The sequence below is a fragment of the Thalassophryne amazonica genome, chromosome 23, assembly GCF_902500255.1.
Source record: "Thalassophryne amazonica chromosome 23, fThaAma1.1, whole genome shotgun sequence".
In the NCBI taxonomy this organism is placed as follows: domain Eukaryota; kingdom Metazoa; phylum Chordata; class Actinopteri; order Batrachoidiformes; family Batrachoididae; genus Thalassophryne; species Thalassophryne amazonica.
In genome coordinates this window covers 31326237-31345546 of record NC_047125.1, presented here as the reverse complement: position 1 = coordinate 31345546, position 19310 = coordinate 31326237, and the positions used below count along the sequence as shown (strand labels likewise).

Genomic DNA, 19310 nt, shown 5'->3' with positions numbered 1-19310 from the left:
TTGAATGGATAGTTAGGGAGATGATGGTCTAGTGGTTAAGCATCGGGCTTGAGACCAGAGGATCCTCTGGTCAAACCCCAGCCTGACCGGAAAATGACTAAGGGCCCTTGGGCAAGGTCCTTAATCCCCTAGTTGCTCCTGGTGTGCATGGCAGCAGCCTGATGTCGGTGTGTTTGTGTGTCGGTGTGAATGTGAGGCATAATTGTAAAGCACTTTGAGCGTCTGATGCAGATGGAAAAGCGCAATATAAATGCAGTCAGAGACTCCGGATAAAGCGGAAGAAAATGGATGGATGGATGGATGTTTTTCTTTTTTACTTTCACTTTTGATACTCTGTGTGCTTCTTGCCCTGTGTGCTGTCATACAATGCTGCTGGAACCTCAATTTCCCAGAGGGAGTCTTCCCAAGGGATCAATAAAGTTCTAGCTAATCGAATCAAATCAATAACAACAAAAGATGAGTTTTGATGAGTCTGCAGGTTTACTCACAGGTACGGTGTAAAGTCTGAGACTCTCCAGCTCCGTCCTGTTAGCGACAGCGGCGCAGTTGTTTCCTGGTAAGAAAAACTAAAGAAACAAAGCGGAAAAAAGGAAAAACTTACTGAGAACATGGCACACTCCAAAACAAAAAAAAAAAGAACAAAATCAAAAAAACAAAAACCTACACATGGGATAAACTCAAATTTTGTGCAGAATTTCCATCCAATAAATACATGAAGTCAATGAGTTTTTTTTTTTTTTTTTTTGTTTTTTTGAGTGTATGGGCTGTGAAACAAAAACGTATGTGTACATGATGGGAATGAGAGCAGAATGACTCACAAAGTTGAGGATGGCCATAAGCAGGGTGATGAGCACACTGAGAATGACCACAAAGACCCGCACGACCACAATGGTGGAGAGACCCCGAGACACGCCCGAAATCCACTGGAGAGCCTGTGGCATCTTAGAACGCCACCGCTACACAAACACACACAATTCATACAAAAGTCAGAACCATCTACACACACTTACTTCAAATCCCCATCATCATCATGTAGGAACAATGCTCATTTGATTCCCCCACCCTCCAAAATAAGTCAATGTAAATAAATAAAGACTTTGAAGAAAATTTCCTCCTATTTGCACTGGGACAAAAGTTTGACCTTGACTTTTGACCACAAGGCATCATTTGTTTGCTTTTCTGTCCACAAATTTAGAAATATACAAGAGTATTTCAGTTCTAAATTGAAGCATTCATCTGTCCCTCACTTTGAACGTAAGCTTTAGCTCCCTCCATCTCAAACATGACCACCAGAGCAATGTTTCAAGAGATCAAACAGTTAGGCATCTTTGTTTCCCAAAGTCAGCAGGTCACACGCTCCTTGTAACTTGACTACTGTACACTGCAAAAATGATAAATCCTACCAAGAATATTTGTCACATTTCTCAAGAAAATCTAAAATCTACACTTAAAGACACAAGGTCACTGTGAGGTCGCTGATGCCTTGATAGGGATACTGACTGAGACTGAAACCAAATTGAATTTGGTTCCTCTAAAATGAAAATGGATCTGAGTGGCCTGTCACTTGGTTGGTATTTACCTCCAAGTATCCGGTGAAAGCAACAGACAGGAGCAGCACCAGCACAGGGAAGGTGGCGCCGTAGGACAGCGCCAATTCTAAGTTCCTGTTTGAAGCAAAGCAAGATATTCTTAATTTATGCAGACCAGTGAGTGAGCACACTAGGATACATCTGTGTGTGGATTTTCGAGCAGACACTGAGCGAGCGTGCAGACTTGAATTAAGCAACGGTTTTATTGCAGAGGTTTTTGAGTCCGGGGGAATCACACACATCCTCTGCTGAAGGGAATTTCCCAGCATAAAAAGGAAGAGCTGAAAAGTGTGTGAGTGTGACAGAAATGTGACTCACTTTAGAGAGACAAGCATCTGCACGATGAAAAGAGTTACGAAGATCAGAGCGATGCAGCTTATGGAGTGGTGCAAACCCTTAACCTCTGAAATGCGGAACTGTTGTAAACAGACAGCAGATAAGACGTAACAATCAGACTATTGGAGGGGACATTCTGTAGCTTGATGGCAGTTATACATTTTGCAAACATAAGCAGAGGCGGTTCTGGAAAATTGGGGGGAGAGGAGATATTTTTTTGAAGTACAATTCAGGAGTTTTTTTTTTTTTTTAAATGGTTTGGGTGGTCCTGTGATTTATATTTCAAAGTGACTTCTGTCAAAAAAAAAATCCATCTACAGCACCGTCTACATGCATAATGAGCTGCTCTTGTGTACTGATCTAAATGACGTCCTGTCTGATTTACACTATGGAACAGAAGGTGGCCGCAATGCACCATTAAGATGAATGGCAGCCACTGTAAATCAAGAAAAAGAAGATGATCTGAATGAGGTGAATGTTTTAGAATCTTAGAGAACCAGCAAAATTAATAAAGCATGCTCTCAAACTGGAAGACTATGCTCTTTAATAAAGAGAGAAAATCTTTACTCTACTTGGCATGCCACTTGTTTGCACTTTGAGGGACAGCCAGAAGAGCAATGAGGAGTACAGCTAGGCTAAGGTAAGGCTAACTATCAAGTTTTAAAATTGTCTAATCAATGAAAAAGTTTCACACTTAATGGGATACACATTTAGCCTACTTGTTGTCACAGATTGCTAACAATTCTAGAATGGCTAGCATGCTTTGCACTGCCTGGCATGCAAAGCCATGCCAAAATATACTGCCATCATCAGCACTCAGACACTTCGAGTGGTGCTATATTTACAGCACTGGTGGTTTACAGCCACTAGCCTGTTAAATTCCAGTGAATGATTGCAATGGAAACAACTTTTGGCAGTTGCCCAAAGACAAGAATTTGACTTTGCATACAACCCCTGGCAAAAATTATGGACTCACCGGCCTCGGAGGATGTTCATTCAGTTGTTTAATTTTGTAGAAAAAAAGCAGATCACAGAAATGACACAAAACTAAAGTCATTTGAAATGGCAACTTTCTGGCTTTAAGAAACACTATAAGAAATCAGGAAAAAAAATTCTGGCAGTCAGTAACGGTTACTTTTTTTTGACCAAGCAGAGGGAAAAAAATATGGAATCACTCAATTCTGAGGAAAAAATTATGGAATCATGAAAAACAAAAGAACGCTCCAACACATCACTAGTATTTTGTTGCACCACCTCTGGCTTTTATAACAGCTTGCAGTCTCTGAGGCATGGACTTAATGAGTGACAAACAGTACTCTTCATCAATCTGGCTCCAACTTTCTCTGATTGCTGTTGCCAGATCAGTTTTGCAGGTTGGAGCCTTGTCATGGACCATTTTCTTCAACTTCCACCAAAGATTTTCAATTGGATTAAGATCCGGACTATTTGCAGGCCATGACATTGACCCTATGTGTCTTTTTGCAAGGAATGTTTTCACAGTTTTCGCTCTATGGCAAGATGCATTATCATCTTGAAAAATGATTTCATCATCCCCAAACATCCTTTCAATTGATGGGATAAGAAAAGTGTCCAAAATATCAACGTAAACTTGTGCATTTATTGATGATGTAATGACAGCCATCTCCCCAGTGCCTTTACCTGACATGCAGCCCCATATCAATGACTGTGGAAATTTACATGTTCTCTTCAGGCAGTCATCTTTATAAATCTCATTGGAACGGCACCAAACAAAAGTTCCAGCATCATCACCTTGCCCAATGCAGATTCGAGATTCATCACTGAATATGACTTTCATCCAGTCATCCACAGTCCACGATTGCTTTTCCTCAGCCCATTGTAACCTTGTTTATTTCTGTTTAGGTGTTAATGATGGCTTTTGTTTAGCTTTTCTGTATGTAAATCCCATTTCCTTTAGGCGGTTTCTTACAGTTCGGTCACAGACGTTGACTCCAGTTTCCTCCCATTCGTTCCTCATTTGTTTTGTTGTGCATTTTCAATTTTTGAGACATTGCTTTAAGTTTTCTGTCTTGACGCTTTGATGTCTTCCTTGGTCTACCAGTATGTTTGCCTTTAACAACCTTCCCATGTTGTTTGTATTTGGTCCAGAGTTTAGACACAGCTGACTGTGAACAACAAACTTCTTTTGCAACACTGCGTGATGATATATCCTCTTTTAAGAGTTTGATAATCCTCTCCTTTGTTTCAATTGACATCTCTCATGTTGGAGCCATGATTCATGTCAGTCCACTTGGTGCAACAGCTCTCCAAGGTGTGTTCACTCCTTTTTAGATGCAGACTAACGAGCAGATCTGATATGATGCAGGTGTTAGTTTTGGGGATGAAAATTTACAGGGTGATTCCATAATTCTTTCCTCAGAATTGAGTGATTCCATATTTTTTTCCCTCTGCTTGGTCTAAAAAAGTAACCGTTACTGACTGCCACAGTTATTTTTTCCTGATTTCTTATAGTGTTTCTTAAAGCCAGAAAGTTGCCATTTGAAATGACTTTAGTTTTGTGTCATGTCTGTGATCTGCTTTTTTTTCTACAAAATTAAACAGCTGAATGAACATCCTCCGAGGCCGGTGATTCCATAATTATTGCCAGGGGTTGTAGTTCTCCTGACAGCTTTTTTTCATTTATGAATGTGCTTAAAGTTTTAAATGCCAGGGATTTTACATTTGAACTGAAGATGTCTCTTGGATGACAGATGGAATGTTCAGCTATTTTGCATGTTTAAACTTCTATTACGCATCCAGTAATTTTATTTTATATACGTTTTTTAGGTTTGTGTTACAGCCACCCCACCCAGTCCACGCCTAGAACCGCCATTACAAAATCCTGTACTCAGGCTTCTGTTCTCTGTTTCATTAATATTACTGTAACAGTACCTGTTTTTCCAGCTTTAGGTCGTTGAACAACAGAGTCAGACAGTTGAGCTTTTTTGATCTCCAACTGAAGGACAGACACAAAAAAACAGCAATGACTTTTAGAGAGCAAGAAAAGATTAAAAAAAAAAAAGAATTGTATAAAAGGTAAAAAGAATCACATCAAATTCACAAACTTGACACAACATGTTTACAGTTTTCAATAAGAGAACACAGGAAGGAAGGAAAAAATCTAAATAACAGTTTGAGTAAAACAATAAAATGAGTGAATGTGACGTCTTACCCTGCAGTGTTCACTGTGTCCAGAGAGCCTCGGACAGAATGATCCACAGCCAAACTGAGATTAAAATAAATACAGACACGTTTACACTCACTCACTCACTCATCTTCAACCGCTTACGCAATTAAGGATCTCAACTCCAACTAAGGCCGCATAAAGACACACACACATTCACATACGGACAATTTAAAGTTTCCAATCCACTTAACCTGCATGTCTTTGGATGTAGGAGGAAGCCGGAGCACCCGGAGGAAACCCACGCAAACAAACACAGGGAGAACACGCAAACTCCACATGGAAAGGCCATGGGTGGGAATCGATCCCATGCCCTTCTTGCTGTAAGGCAACAATGTTAACCACTAAGCCACCGTGCTGCCTACAGGCATTTTTAAAAACTAAAATACTGTAAAAACATTTCACTGGTGACAAAATCGTCACTGCGACAATAAAGCTGCGCATGTTAATGTTTTCTCTGCATCATGACACAACAGTCAGACTACGATCTGATAAAACGTTTTGTTTGCCGAGTGCACGTACGCTGACCCCAGAATTGAACCGTAAGGGCTTTGGTTTGGCACAGGTCAACATTGTCGGGGTCAAAGGTCAAATTTTCAATTTACCTGTCTGTTTGTTCCTCTGCTCCTCTAACAAACCTGATTTGTGGATGACAGTTAACCCCCAAAAATTACCCTCAAAGGGTTTGTTGTAGTGACCAGGAAGGTCATTGAAGTCAAAGGTCAAAATAATGATTTTTCACTCTGATGGCCAACATCAAATTTACCAAATATAAACTGGGGACAACGGTCAAACTTGGCAGGGTCAGATGTCACAAAGGTTGATCAGCAAGGTCAAGGAATTGGGGACAAAGGTTAAAATTTAGGTTTTGCGCTATGATTTCCATTGAACTTGGCCCCACAGTCAAATTTGCCAAAGGTCAATCATCAGGATCAAGGTCAAGTCTGTGTGTCTGCTTGTTGTCTTCTCCTCTGAGGTCCTTTTAGTTTATGTCAGTAAATAATGGTTTGAAACGGCCTTAAAAAAATCATGTTGGCAAAGGTCAAGGAATTTGATGTTCAACCTGATCTGGACCAGATGTGGCACACACCTGGTGGATTCCAGAACCACACTGGCAAGGTCAGTCAGGGGTCAATCATTTGGGTAAAGATCAAGGTCACTGGGGTCAAATGTCAGATTCTTGGATCATTACTGTCTTTACCTCATAACTAAGTTTAATGAAAGCAGGGAACATTTACAAAAACAAAGCTATAAAATTCGTTTTGTATTACAATTTTCTAAAACCACTGAGTATCATAATTCAACCTGAATGACTCTATTGTTTATTAATACAATTCAAACACTTGCATGCTTTAAAAGTGATTTTTTTTTCCTTTTCATTTTTGAGGCTCTCTCTCACACACTCACTCACTCACACCCACTGTCAGTGTCACTCTCCTGTTCTGCAGTGAGTGCACATGAAATTCCAGCACATAGCCAGAGTCAACCTGAGGTCTGCACAGTCTGCAGAAGAGAACACAAATTCACCCTTCCACATCTGCACTGTTACTGCATGCACAAGTGATAAAACACGGACAATTCATGACTAATAAACAAATGCTTTGATTCTTTGTCACATTCCTGCCTATTCTTATGTGGTAATAGCATAGTTTTATTTATTTATTTATTTATTTTACAGTGTGCACACATTTTACCTGTAAGACTGGGAAAATTTAAGATGTCTTGAAAGTGTACTTGGAATAATTAAACACTGCAAACACAAATCTGTACAAACATTTCAGATGGAGAAGTGCATTTTTTAATCAGATTTTAAATATTTGATTTACATTTTTTATAGATTTTTTTTAATCTGTTGTGTTTTATATATGCATCATTGTGGTTCTTCTTTTTAATAAAAATAATAATTTTACAGCAATAATTATCATGTTATTGCTGTAAAGCACTTTCATTTCTAAGTGATATATATGAAATTATTATAAATATAGTAGATATTTTGTAAGAACTTGAAGATAACAATAATAACCTTCAAATGGACTGAAGGTGTAATTGAATATACTGGATAACTTGTAATTTCATGCTTATACAGTACACTTACCTGCCAGGGTTGCTGTCGGATGGAGGTCTTTCCTGAAGCAGAAACAGACACACAAACATCATCAGCAAACAGCTTGACCTGCAGCTCTTAACGGTGCAAAGAGGACACGATGACACTCTGCTGAGTGAATAGACGCGGTGTGATCTGTTTGCTCTTCTAATCTTTATTGAGGTCATGTGTTCCTTGGAGGAAAGTGTTTGCCAATGATACGGGATAATTTTAGTCTTTTTGTGTATATGTGTACAGTGCTACATCTTGGCTTTCTCACACACCTCCACCTGTGGGATCATTATTGTAGCAGCTAGGTACATACCGGTGGCACCTGTGATTGGTTCACAATGGGAACTTTTGGGATGGCCGGCTTCTTGGAGTGTGCGGCCTCAGGGTTGTTCAGGTGGTCGAAGGGATGGACAGACCGCCAGGACTGGAGGTACTGCGACATCCGGACTGACGCCCGCTGTCTGGTATCACTTGGTCTCAGAGTGTTTAGCTGAAATTGATAATAATATCACTTAGACATTTTTCCCACATATGTGTCTTTGTTTTTGGAGTTACGTATTTGTATTAATGGTATTTTAGAGTCTCATTTATTACTATGTGTGAGTTAATCTCACTAACCATCTTTTGTGTAGATTGTTTTTTTTATTAATATCTCAAAATATGTCATGAACATAGAAATAAAACAAATAGTATCTTATTTCCCAGACATGAAAATGCTAATTCAACCTCTTACATTGACCTTTAACACATACTAAAAGTGATTTCTTCCCCTACACTGTAAAAAAAAAAAAGGATTTCTTGACTCCATCTTGCTGCTTGCATTTTACACTTACATAACTTTATCAAAGCAACAATTTAACCTGACAGAATTAAAATCCAAAATCCTCATTAAGATGTCAATGATACCTTTTTAATGTTGTCCTACTACAAGTATAACTGAGTTGAGGGTTTAGATCTAAAAAAAAATCATATTTTCCCATTATAACTTCACTCTGCATTCCATCCCACATTCTGAAATGCAGTGAGGGAACACATCGATAAATATGTCCATTCCCTCCAGACTAGTCACACTTTAACTCAAAAACAATAGATGGCATTATCCTATAACTCATGGAACTAAAAGGACAGATAACGAGGTCAAACACATTAAAATTTGGTGCAACACAGTTCACCAAAGTTGAATGTGTTTCAATACAAAAACAACTTAATTTTGACCATGTGATACTGTATATAGATATGTCTGCCCCGTGCTGGATGGTTAGGTGATGCTGGATTGATGATGGATTAGGAGCAGGTGTGGTTGTCGATGAGACAGACTGTTTCTGTATAACAGAAATGTTTAACAGTGGTTCGGTTCTAAACAAAAGGACAAACACATGAATTCATACCGGTTTGTGCCTCTTGGAAAGGTTTTGTGCTTTGTGCGGGTCGATCACCAGGTAGGTTCTCCTGCCTGCTAGATGAGGATTGCGACTTGCCCCGTCCCCGTCCTCCACTCGGTACTCACCATTCAAGTGTTGCAGAGTTTCCTCTGTGATGTGGACTCGCCTGTTAGTCACAAAAATCACATCAGGAACAAAAAATATGGGAATAATCTCACAGAAAGATGTTTCACTGAGCACTTTCTCACCCAGGAAGGCCTCCAGACTCCATTTGATTAGCCAACGTGACGTCATCTGACCACACGTCATACTGCCACTTCTGCAATCCAATTACACCAGAAAGCACGTGGCCGGAGTGAACGCCGACTCGCATGCTAATCTCGACATCCGTCGCCTCTCGCAAGTTACTGCGGTGAGATGACAGTGTTACCGCATTTACATTTTTTTTTTTGTTTTCCTGGAAAATACTGAACACTTTCCTGGGCAAACATTATTTAAAACACTTGTCAAAAATTTTCTTGAGGGTTGCATGAACGTCACTCAACAAGAACATAAAAAAACCTGCCAAAATTCTGAATTAAATGAGAAAATTTGTACACTGCTGAACAAATAAAACTGCCAAAGACAGGCCACAACACTGAAATTAAGACGACACGTGCAAATGCAGAAAACACCCGTGACAATTCTACAACAGTTAGCTGCAGCAAAAAAAAAGTCTTTCAAACTGAGGAAAACCCTTGCAAGCACAGAGGAAAACTATACAACAAACACAATATAACTTACCACACATGCAACAATTTCATTTGATAAAGAGTTTGCTACAAATTCACGCAACACACCCAAAAACACAGAACACAAAAAAAGATTTCTGCCTGATCCACACTTTATCTAGTTGGCAGACCTGAGTAAGTTTATTTATTGACTTTTATTAAATTTTAAAACTTTTTTGCAGTGCATGAAACAGTAGGTTTGTAAAACTCCTCAGTGCAGAAATCTTCTTTTGTGTTGCTTGAATTTCCAGTGTGTTATGGAGCTTTGTCTGTGTTTTGATAGTTGTGTGAATGTGCAGCAGACATTAAATTGTTACACGTTATATAAGTTATATTTACAGAGCCCTCCAAAAGTATTGGTATTTCATATGTTTTAATTTGTTTATGCCATTTCAAATACAAAAAGTATATTAGGCTTTCTCAATATAAAAATACTGTTTGTATTTCTTCATAATTGATGTAAATAAAGTCCAAGACACATATAGTGACTCGGAAATGTTCATGTATCATCCCCTGACTTGTCTGAAGAAACCTATCAATAACACTGATTATTTACAGATATTATACCAAAGCGTTCCATTACTTATGCAAACTGTCATCTTGGCTTTTATATTTTTAATTTAATTTATATCAAGTTGTAGAGGTTTGCTTTCATTTTGAGCTCAAGGAAGATAATTTTAGAAATTATTATATTGAGAAGCCTGATTTACTTTTTGTATTTGAAATGGCATAAACAAAGTCAAATGTGTGAAATAGCAAGGGGCCCAATATTTTTGGAGGGTACTGTATGTCCTCTGTGTTTGCAAGGATTTTGTCAATTTGCAAGATGTTTTTGGATGTAATTATCTGTTGTTCACCTGTGTTTTCTAAATTTGGAAGAGTTGTGACATTTCTTGGCCACCATACTTGATACTGTTTTTCTTCAAAGTCTAGAAGTGGACTTTTTTCAGTAATTTTATCTGACACAGTATTATATTTCTTTGCAGAAAAGGTCCAGCATAACTGTTGTTGAGGAAGTACAATACTATGATATCTGGCAAAAACAAAAGATAAAACAATAAAAAAAGATTTAAAATAAAACATCAGGATCATTTGAATCTCTGCACATGAAAAACAAAAGCATAGAGGTCAAGCATAAATTTAAAACAAATGTATATTTTAAAAAAATCTTTCTTGAAACACTGCAGAACAAAGAGGAATACAGCGGAAGTTTTACCAGGAGGAAGGTAAGCTTTGTAATCTCGGATAAAAACAGGAAGCAATGAAAAGCTAAATACAATGTGCAATAGAAATTATGACAAAATAAGTTGTACAAAAGGCAAATAATTTACAAGTTGCATTGTGAGTAAGATCCAGACTGTATCATATAATAGATGTTGTGTGCTGAGTTCAACTGAGTTACATACTTGGAAAGTTTTCATATTTATGCACCACCTCTTTGTTTGTACATGAAAACAAGGTTTTGTTTTGTTTTAAAGTTCTAAGTAAAAAAAAAAATCTGCCAGTGGACCAAGTGAAAATGCACTTCAGCTTTCTTGATGCACTCAAAAAAATGGCTCATTGGATGAACTCAATTCAGTTATGAGCAGGATTTCCATCTAATAAATACACTCAACAAAAATATAAACGCAACACTTTTAGTTTTGCTCCCATTTTGTATGAGATGAACTCAAAGATCTAAAACTTTTTCCACATACACAATATCACCATTTCCCTCAAATATTGTTCACAAACCAGTCTAAATCTGTGATAGTGAGCACTTCTCCTTTGCTGAGATAATCCATCCCACCTCACAGGTGTGCCATATCAAGATGCTGATTAGACACCATGATTAGTGCACAGGTGTGCCTTAGACTGCCCACAATAAAAGGCCACTCTGAAAGGTGCAGTTTTATCACACAGCACAATGCCACAGATGTTGCAAGATTTGAGGGAGCGTGCAATTGGCATGCTGACAGCAGGAATATCAACCAGAGCTGTTGCTCGTGTATTGAATGTTCATTTCTCTACCATAAGCCGTCTCCAAAGGCGTTTCAGAAAATTTGGCAGTACATCCAACCAGCTTCACAACCGCAGACCACGTGTAACCACACCAGCCCAGGACCTCCATATCCAGCATGTTCACATCCAAGATCGTCTGAGACCAGCCACTTGGACAGCTGCCGAAACAATCGGTTTGCATAACCAAAGAATTTCTGCACAAACTGTCAGAAACCGTCTCAGGGAAGCTCATCTGCATGCTCGTCGTCCTCATCAGGGTCTCGACCTGACTCCAGTTCGTCGTCGTAACCGACTTGAGTGGGCAAATGCTCACATTCACTGGCGTTTGGAACGTTGGAGAGGTGTTCTCTTCACGGATGAATCCCGGTTCACACTGTCCAGGGCAGATGGCAGACAGCGTGTGTGGCGTCGTGTGGGTGAGCGGTTTTCTGATGTCAATGTTGTGGATCGAGTGGCCCATGGTGGCGGTGGGGTTATGGTATGGGCAGGCGTCTGTTATTGACGAAGAACACAGGTGCATTTTATTGATGGCATTTTGAATGCACAGAGATACCGTGACGAGATCCTGAGGCCCATTGTTGTGCCATACATCCAAGAACATCACCTCATGTTGCAGCAGGATAATGCACGGCCCCATGTTGCAAGGATCTGTACACAATTCTTGGAAGCGGAAAATGTCCCAGTTCTTGCATGGCCGGCATACTCACCGGACATGTCACCCATTGAGCATGTTTGGGATGCTCTGGACCGGTGTATACGACAGCGTGTACCAGTTCCTGCCAATATCCAGCAACTTCGCACAGCCATTGAAGAGGAGTGGACCAACATTCCACAGGCCACAATTGACAACCTGATCAACTCTATGCGAAGGAGATGTGTTGCACTGCATGAGGCAAATGGTGGTCACACCAGATACTGACTGGTATCCCCCCAATAAAACAAAACTGCACCTTTCAGAGTGGCCTTTTATTGTGGGCAGTCTAAGGCACACCTGTGCACTAATCATGGTGTCTAATCAGCATCTTGATATGGCACACCTGTGAGGTGGGATGGATTATCTCAGCAAAGGAGAAGTGCTCACTATCACAGATTTAGACTGGTTTGTGAACAGTATTTGAGGGAAATGGTGATATTGTGTATGTGGAAAAAGTTTTAGATCTTTGAGTTCATCTCATACAAAATGGAAGCAAAACCAAAAGTGTTGCGTTTATATTTTTGAGTGTATATGTAGCCCCAACTCAAATAAAACACATCCATGCAAGATCATGTCATCTAATTTAGTTGGGACAACATATATTTAGTAGATGGAATCCAATTCAATGCATCAGTTTTTTTGAGTGTGGTTGAAACATCTAATAGTGTCACCTGATGGCCGTGCACATGTCCAGCCCCATCTGAACACAGTTCTTGGCGTGGGTCGGGATGGGGTCAGGCAGACCAGACACGCAGTAGTAACAGTCACCGAGGATCTTGATACGGAGACACCCATTCCGCTACAGATGGTAAAAGACGTTCTTTTTAAAAAAAGTCTTGACCCAAATATGTAACATTTCATTTTGTCGTGGATGTGCTGGCGTGCTCACCTTGGCGATGTCGTCAAATCTGCCAAAGAGTTTATTGAGAACAGCAACGAGCTCTTCAGGTGAGCAGGTACTTGCTAGTTTAGTGAAGCCCACAATGTCAGCGTACAAAATGCTGCAAAAACAGACATTAAGGTGGACTATAAAAGTGCTGCAGATTCAATTATTATAAAAAAAATACCCTATATAAATTTTAAATAGGCCTATAATGACAAAATATAGGTAATCAGACAGACAGACAACAAACTGACTCAAATAACCTCAGAAATTTCCATTTTCTTCAACTATCCACACTCTCATCATAGTGCTCAACACTGTGGATTCAAAAAAGCAAAAACTGCAATGGGAAGGACCACAACAACAAACAAAAGGCTTAAAGTCAGTGTCACGTCACACACGACACATCGCGTGTCCCATGTGGTTTTATTAGTGATGTCATCAGGAGTTAACCAAGCTTGACTCAGCTTTCATGATGCAACTACCAACTACTAGCAGGTTAGTCCCATTGAGATCGAGACCTCTTTTGCAGAGGAGACCTGGACAATTACAAAGTTTCCAGTCCACCTAACCTGCATGTAACCCACACAAATGTGGGGAGAACATGTAAACTCCACACAGAGAGGCCACAGATGGAAATCAAACCCATGATGTTCTTGCTGTGAGGCAACAGTACTAACCACTAAGTCACTGTGCTGCCCGGTGGCTTCAATGAAGATGCCGGTGAAGAAAATTTGTATTAGCGTTTGTGGTTAGACACGGTTTAGGTGGTGACACTGCACAGAGTTTTAGAAATGAGGTCTCTGATGTAAGAAGTAACAACAGCATGTATGAGAAGTGACATATTTGGGAGATAAAAAGATAAAATCAAAAATAACAACACGGTCTCTTCTACTGACGTAGGGTTATCATCACCTGACGTCTTTGTGCTGCCGTATGTAGAGACTGTGGAAGTTGTGGAAGCTGCAGCCGTTCTCATCGTGGCCTTTGGGCTTCGACAGCCTCTTTATCACCTCCGTTTTCAGCTCCATGGCGATGTACCGTGGCAACACCGACAGGAGGAGCTGCTCCTGTTGGCAGGGAAACAAAGCAGACAGGGGGTGTAAGTGGGGAGAAGGTGGCTGACGCGCACTGGTGGGACGACGTGGTACCGAGGTGACAATCTGCTCACAAAGGCTGTAAAAAGAACAAGCGGCCATCAAAAGGACGCCATGTTTACCCAGTGGATCGCGTTTCATCTGTCTGTTGACTCGCCGTGAATAGTGTCCGTTTTGGTTTGCCGGGCCCATTGCTGCTGGGCTTCAGACAAGTGAATGATTAATCTATTGACCGAATACAGCAAGCCCAAGCTGTCCACATAAAGAGGCCCTTAATGGCAGCAATTACACGTAACGATTTCAGATTCAGAGGAAAACCTGCACTGAATTTCAATACTCCAGTTTGGTTCACATTCAATAATTACCTGATAATAAAAAAACATTACTTGTGCATACAAGAAACAGAATTAAAGTGTTTGATAGGTAGTTAAAAGTAGCTTAAAAGAATTCAACAATAGTTAAAGGGATGCTCCTCTTGTTTAAAAATAAAAACAACTGTTTAAATAAAACTCATATCAATTCAAATCTATCAGAGGCTTTGGAAATGAATTCACAAACAAGCTCATCTGAAGCTACGTGTAATGTCTGAAGCACATATTGGGGGGGGGAGAAGGAAGAAGTGTCTGCTTCATATAAAATACTTCCTGCAGGGTTGTGAGGAGGACTGAATGTGTAATTTGTGTTTTGAAGGCAGCAGTAATGTTTTCCTACTTTGATTTAGTACATTTCTCTGGGGAAACAGTCCATCTGTCTCACTGACAACCACACCTGCTCCTTATCGAGCTATCGATCTATCGACAATAAATACATGGATAGAGAGATATGGAGATGTAGATGGAGAAATGATATATGTAGGGAGACATAGAGGAGAAACAGAGTGAGGAAAAAAGACAGATGGAGAGACAGATAGCCAGCAATAGAGGAGTAGATAAAGTGATAGATGGATCGATAGAGATATTCAAAATGCAAACAATAGATAAAAGTTGTGGAAAAGTTTAATGCAACAGCTTATCATCTTGAGTTTGTGCTAAAAGTCATTAATTAATTAATGACGTCATCTTGAAGAGAATATTCACTTTAACCTGCTGGTATTCTTTAGTTCCTTCTGCGAGCGTATGGCGCTGAACTCTTCTCTCTTCTGATTGGTTACTCTGAGATGATGCTCGGTCATCCACAGGTGGAAAATCCCCACACAGTTCACACATAAAAACAGCACTGCGTTGGCTACCAGCTGAGAATGAAATAACAGAAGAGAAATTCAAATCCCACAGCCATCTAAAGTGTAAACACAACAGGACAGATTAATACTTTTTTTGGACTTTCCATGAAAAAATACACAGGGCTGGACTTTAGACCTGGTTTTTGCTGGTTGAAGGTGCAAACCTTTTCCGATGATGGATGATATCAATGCAATAGATCAACATGCCCACATGATAATTTACATGATGGGATTGCTGGGTATTTGGCGGTAACTAGCAATAAAGCATGTACTGTGCTGTGCAACACTTTGTACCAGGTGGAAAACAGAGCCCTTGAGAAACTGATCCTTCAGTCAGGAAGCGTTCACTCAATTTTGGCAGATAAAATCCCTGAAAACTCCACTCTATGATGTCACAAAGACCTCTAATCTTCACGCACACTTTGTAGTTGGTGATCACATTCTGTAGTGGAATCCAACCAACACTCACAGAATCATTGCTGAACACGAAGGAGGAAACCAAATTTCAAAATATTCTTGAAACAGTTGCATATAAAATACAGAACCGCTCGCTGTTCACAGGACGGTGTGTCCACTTGGTGTTGAAGTTTTCCATAAACCACAGACCATTTGCATTTCCTGCAGAGGAACATGAAAACTATGCTGGTGACAAACCATGAGCCACTTCCATGCAGGCTGGTAAACCCGATATTTGAATATGGACACTATTTTGGTGTGTATGCAAAAACTGCACCCATTTAGATAGTCAATCATTTGCATGCCTTTCCTGTTGTTTCCTTTGAACCAGAATGACATGGAGGTAATTGTGCTTCACCAAAGCTAAATGACCTGCTATAAAGATGAGACTTCAACTGCAAATCGAAAGTTTTACCTGCACAGCCAGGTCCGGTGTCTCTGGGCTTGTGACGGGAACGTAGATGCTGATGATGATAATGTGGGAAACGCTGGTCCCAATCCCAACTATGAGGGCCCAGGCCAGAGACAGGGGCAGAATTGTGTACACACTCAGAGACAGGAACAGAAAAAATGCAACCTGAAGATGGGAATTAAAAATGTCACCAAGGAAGTTCTGAATCAGCTGAAGAACAGTTTCTTTCAGTGTACTTTCAATCAGTGTTGTCTTTATTACACTGAAAAGTAGAACTATCCCGATACGTTTGAAGCAACTGATATAGACTTTTTAAATTAATTCTACGGTGGAGGTTTCAAAAACACAATTCCTATATCCTATGTTTCAAATACATTTTGAGTGTTTCTGAAAGATGGCACATGGGATATAACCTTCTTACCATCAAACATATATCGCTTTCCATATAAATAAATTAAGGTTTTTATTTTTTCTCATAGTGCCTGCTTTCTTCCTGGTAACAGAGGCTGTGCAGGTGTGTAGCCAAAGGGGCAAGGGGTTGTAAGGCTCCCCAACCCCTAAGAGTCTTAGAGTAAAGGTCCACTTTTGAAGACATTTTAAACACATTTTAGCACATAATCACCATCATCATAATATTTTTTTTTCCAAATAAAATGTTATTCAATCAATATTACTCAGAGCGTACTAGTTTTACTACTACAATTCTGCACTGTGTGGAATTGAAAGGCCATACAAAAAAAGCCTGTTTACTTAATGTGAAAATAAATAAATAAAACATCAAGGAACAGCTTGGACTGAAGGTGTTTTTTTTTTCTTTATATATATAAGATTGACAGAATGTGCTTGTAATCTGCACTGTGCAAGTATTATATCTAGGAAAATACAACTATCAGATTGGGACTCGATATCAGCAGATACTCATTATGAAATGACTTGGATCAGGATCGGGGATGAAAAAACCCCTGAATGTTACATCCTTACAGAAAACCCTTCTGCCTTCTCACCTGTTCCCACGTGGTGACGGGTCCGCCATTGAAGATGAAGACTATGGCAGTGATATACAGTGTTCCCCAAACGAAGAGCGCCAGCGCTCCGCCACAGCGTCTCACTGTGGACAACCAGGGCAGGCAAACGAGCAAGGTGGTACTCAGGCAGAGAACCACACATACAACAGACAGAGCTCCGGCGTGCACGTCTAAGTCCTGTGCACAAATCAAGAGTTCAATTACAAACAATCAATACAATCTCAGTAAAACTGATTCACCTCATCCTTATCTCTACATGCTCTTTTCTACCACATCCAACCCATTCTCTAGCACTCCCTTCACTGCCCGTGTCTCTTCCCACATCATCATCAACATCTTAAGCAGCTCTTACATCATCTAGCACTGAGTTAAAAGGATTAATAAATGGAAGAGTTTTGACTGTGTTGAATGCTTGGTCTCAAACTTAATCCGTTGGATTCTACAATGTTACCCCATGATGTGTTAACAAAGCATGACAAATGGGGTAAAATATTCCTTTTTATTAGCTCAACCAATAATTTGCATCACTTTTTACCAAATTGACAGAATTTCAACATTTGACCCCTGTACAAACTGAAATAGTTACAATTTTTCTTTTCTATTTTGCCCCATAACTCCACAGTATTCAGTCATAGGTAGACCAAACTATACCTTTTTTGGAATCTTTAGGATCAGACAAAACATTTGGTATATTTTGAATACAACTGGAGCATTTTTAAAAGTTCTCCCACATCTAATCCGCTATAGCTATAGCTACCACCCTGGAATGGCTATTATACTTTTGTTGTTGTTGTTGTTGTTTTCTGTAGGCCATGGTGTACTCAGGCTGGATAGTAATTATTGTTTAGTCCCCTTAAGTGGCACAAAAAACCTGCTTGGCTTAAGGACTAATTATTTTCTTTTTACACCACATCCAATTAATCAGAAAAAATGTTGCTGTAATTGCAGTGAAAAGCTTTGACTACAATATGCAGAACTGAGTGGGTAAATAAAGTCAAAACATTCAGTAATACTAGAGTTGTGGTGGAATGCTTGTATCTGTGTGTCTACATTGGATTCTGTCCACTGTCAAGCTTTTTTAGCCGTGTACCAACACAACAACGATGCTACGCTAACTTCTAATCAAACACAATGACCAACAGAAAGCTGGGGGATAGTTTGAAGTGATTGTATTGCGCAAAAATGTTTGTATCTACTTTTTTATAGTTAAAAAGTATGACTAGAGTCTTGCATTAATATTCTCAAAGTTAGACAGTCCTGCCATTAGCAAATGGCTAATTCATGTTTTCTGTGACATATGTCACAGAGGTTTACATGGAATCTGCTACTTGTTCTGTGAGACACATTTACTAAGCTGCTAAATAAAATGCATCCAAACGAAGAACAGATCTTTTAAGCAGCAGCTCGTTTTCATTTAAAGCGACAGTACACATGAAAACTGAGCTTTTGAAACTCTCCGATTTCTGTGCCTCTGGATTATTTTTCCTGAAATATCTCTTTTCAGACACCCGGTGTCCTTGTTTAGTTTGCTGAAGAGGTGTTTGTGTCTCACCCTTCCTGTGGAGGGGATGAGGACGATGATGGCCACGCAGAAGGCCAAAGACAGCAACAGTCCGGACAGCATGGCGGGGGGTCTCCTCCACACACTGCAGGAAGGCTCGGTGGACCGCATGATAGCAGCAACACACGCCCTCAGTCACAACATGCCTGGACCGCATGCTCTGACTGTCCTCCTCTCCATCATACTTGTCCCACCTCATGTCGGTACTGTTGTCCGACTGGGCGATGCTAGACGAACGCTCACTGTTCCAGTTTTTAGTTTTTAGTTTAACAGTCGAGTCTGTTTGGAATCGGTTCTCTGCTTATCTGTGCTGCTGTTGGATTGAGACGACTCTAAATTGGTTTTAGAAGAGCTGACAGGCGCGTTTGGATTCTTACTTCCAGTGGACTCTTTAACAAGTTTATAACACTCATCCTGACAGAGGTCAGTGCTGGAACCAGGGTTGGACAGTGTGCTGCTGTAATCCGAGTCTATGCAAGTGTTTGTTTGACACGACGTAGTCCTGTTTGAATTAGGTCTGTCAGAGTTCACCTTGGCACCATCATCCACACCCAACGGTGCTCTTAAAGAAGAAGTACTAGGCTTTAC

The 19310-nt window shown here is 40.0% G+C and overlaps 2 protein-coding genes across 2 annotated transcripts in view; both read right to left on the bottom strand.

Annotated features, from left to right (window-relative positions):
- The window catches only part of LOC117504586 (adenylate cyclase type 2-like), a 48102-nt gene that overhangs the window by 8311 nt on the left and 20481 nt on the right, over nucleotides 1-19310 (bottom strand). Inside the window, exons 5-17 of the mRNA XM_034164066.1 lie at nucleotides 13868-14022; nucleotides 12959-13070; nucleotides 12741-12868; nucleotides 8853-9011; nucleotides 8611-8770; nucleotides 7536-7712; nucleotides 7223-7254; nucleotides 5116-5169; nucleotides 4836-4899; nucleotides 1908-2005; nucleotides 1580-1664; nucleotides 819-956; nucleotides 489-566 (exon numbers count right to left, since the gene is read on the bottom strand). Coding sequence (XP_034019957.1) covers nucleotides 489-566; nucleotides 819-956; nucleotides 1580-1664; nucleotides 1908-2005; nucleotides 4836-4899; nucleotides 5116-5169; nucleotides 7223-7254; nucleotides 7536-7712; nucleotides 8611-8770; nucleotides 8853-9011; nucleotides 12741-12868; nucleotides 12959-13070; nucleotides 13868-14022 — 1440 coding nt within the window. The remainder of the gene's footprint in view (nucleotides 1-488; nucleotides 567-818; nucleotides 957-1579; nucleotides 1665-1907; nucleotides 2006-4835; nucleotides 4900-5115; nucleotides 5170-7222; nucleotides 7255-7535; nucleotides 7713-8610; nucleotides 8771-8852; nucleotides 9012-12740; nucleotides 12869-12958; nucleotides 13071-13867; nucleotides 14023-19310) is intronic.
- Nucleotides 16994-18788, bottom strand: LOC117504587. The gene is made up of 2 exons (XM_034164067.1): nucleotides 18714-18788; nucleotides 16994-17338 (listed from the first exon to the last, which is right to left on the bottom strand). The coding sequence occupies exons 1-2, from the start codon at nucleotides 18783-18785 to the stop codon at nucleotides 17114-17116; spliced, it is 297 nt and encodes a 98-aa protein (XP_034019958.1). The 5' UTR covers nucleotides 18786-18788; the 3' UTR covers nucleotides 16994-17113.

What these genes read in the sequence shown, in the direction of transcription:
- LOC117504587 (XM_034164067.1), bottom strand. Translation starts at nt 18,785, where the DNA reads ATGCTGTCCGGACTGTTGCTGTCTTTGGCCTTCTGCGTGGCCATCATC. An exon ending in TCATCCCCTCCACAGGAAGG is followed by an intron (nt 17,339 to 18,713) that starts GTGAGACACAAA and finishes ATTTGTGCACAG; the next exon opens with GACTTAGACGTGCACGCCGG.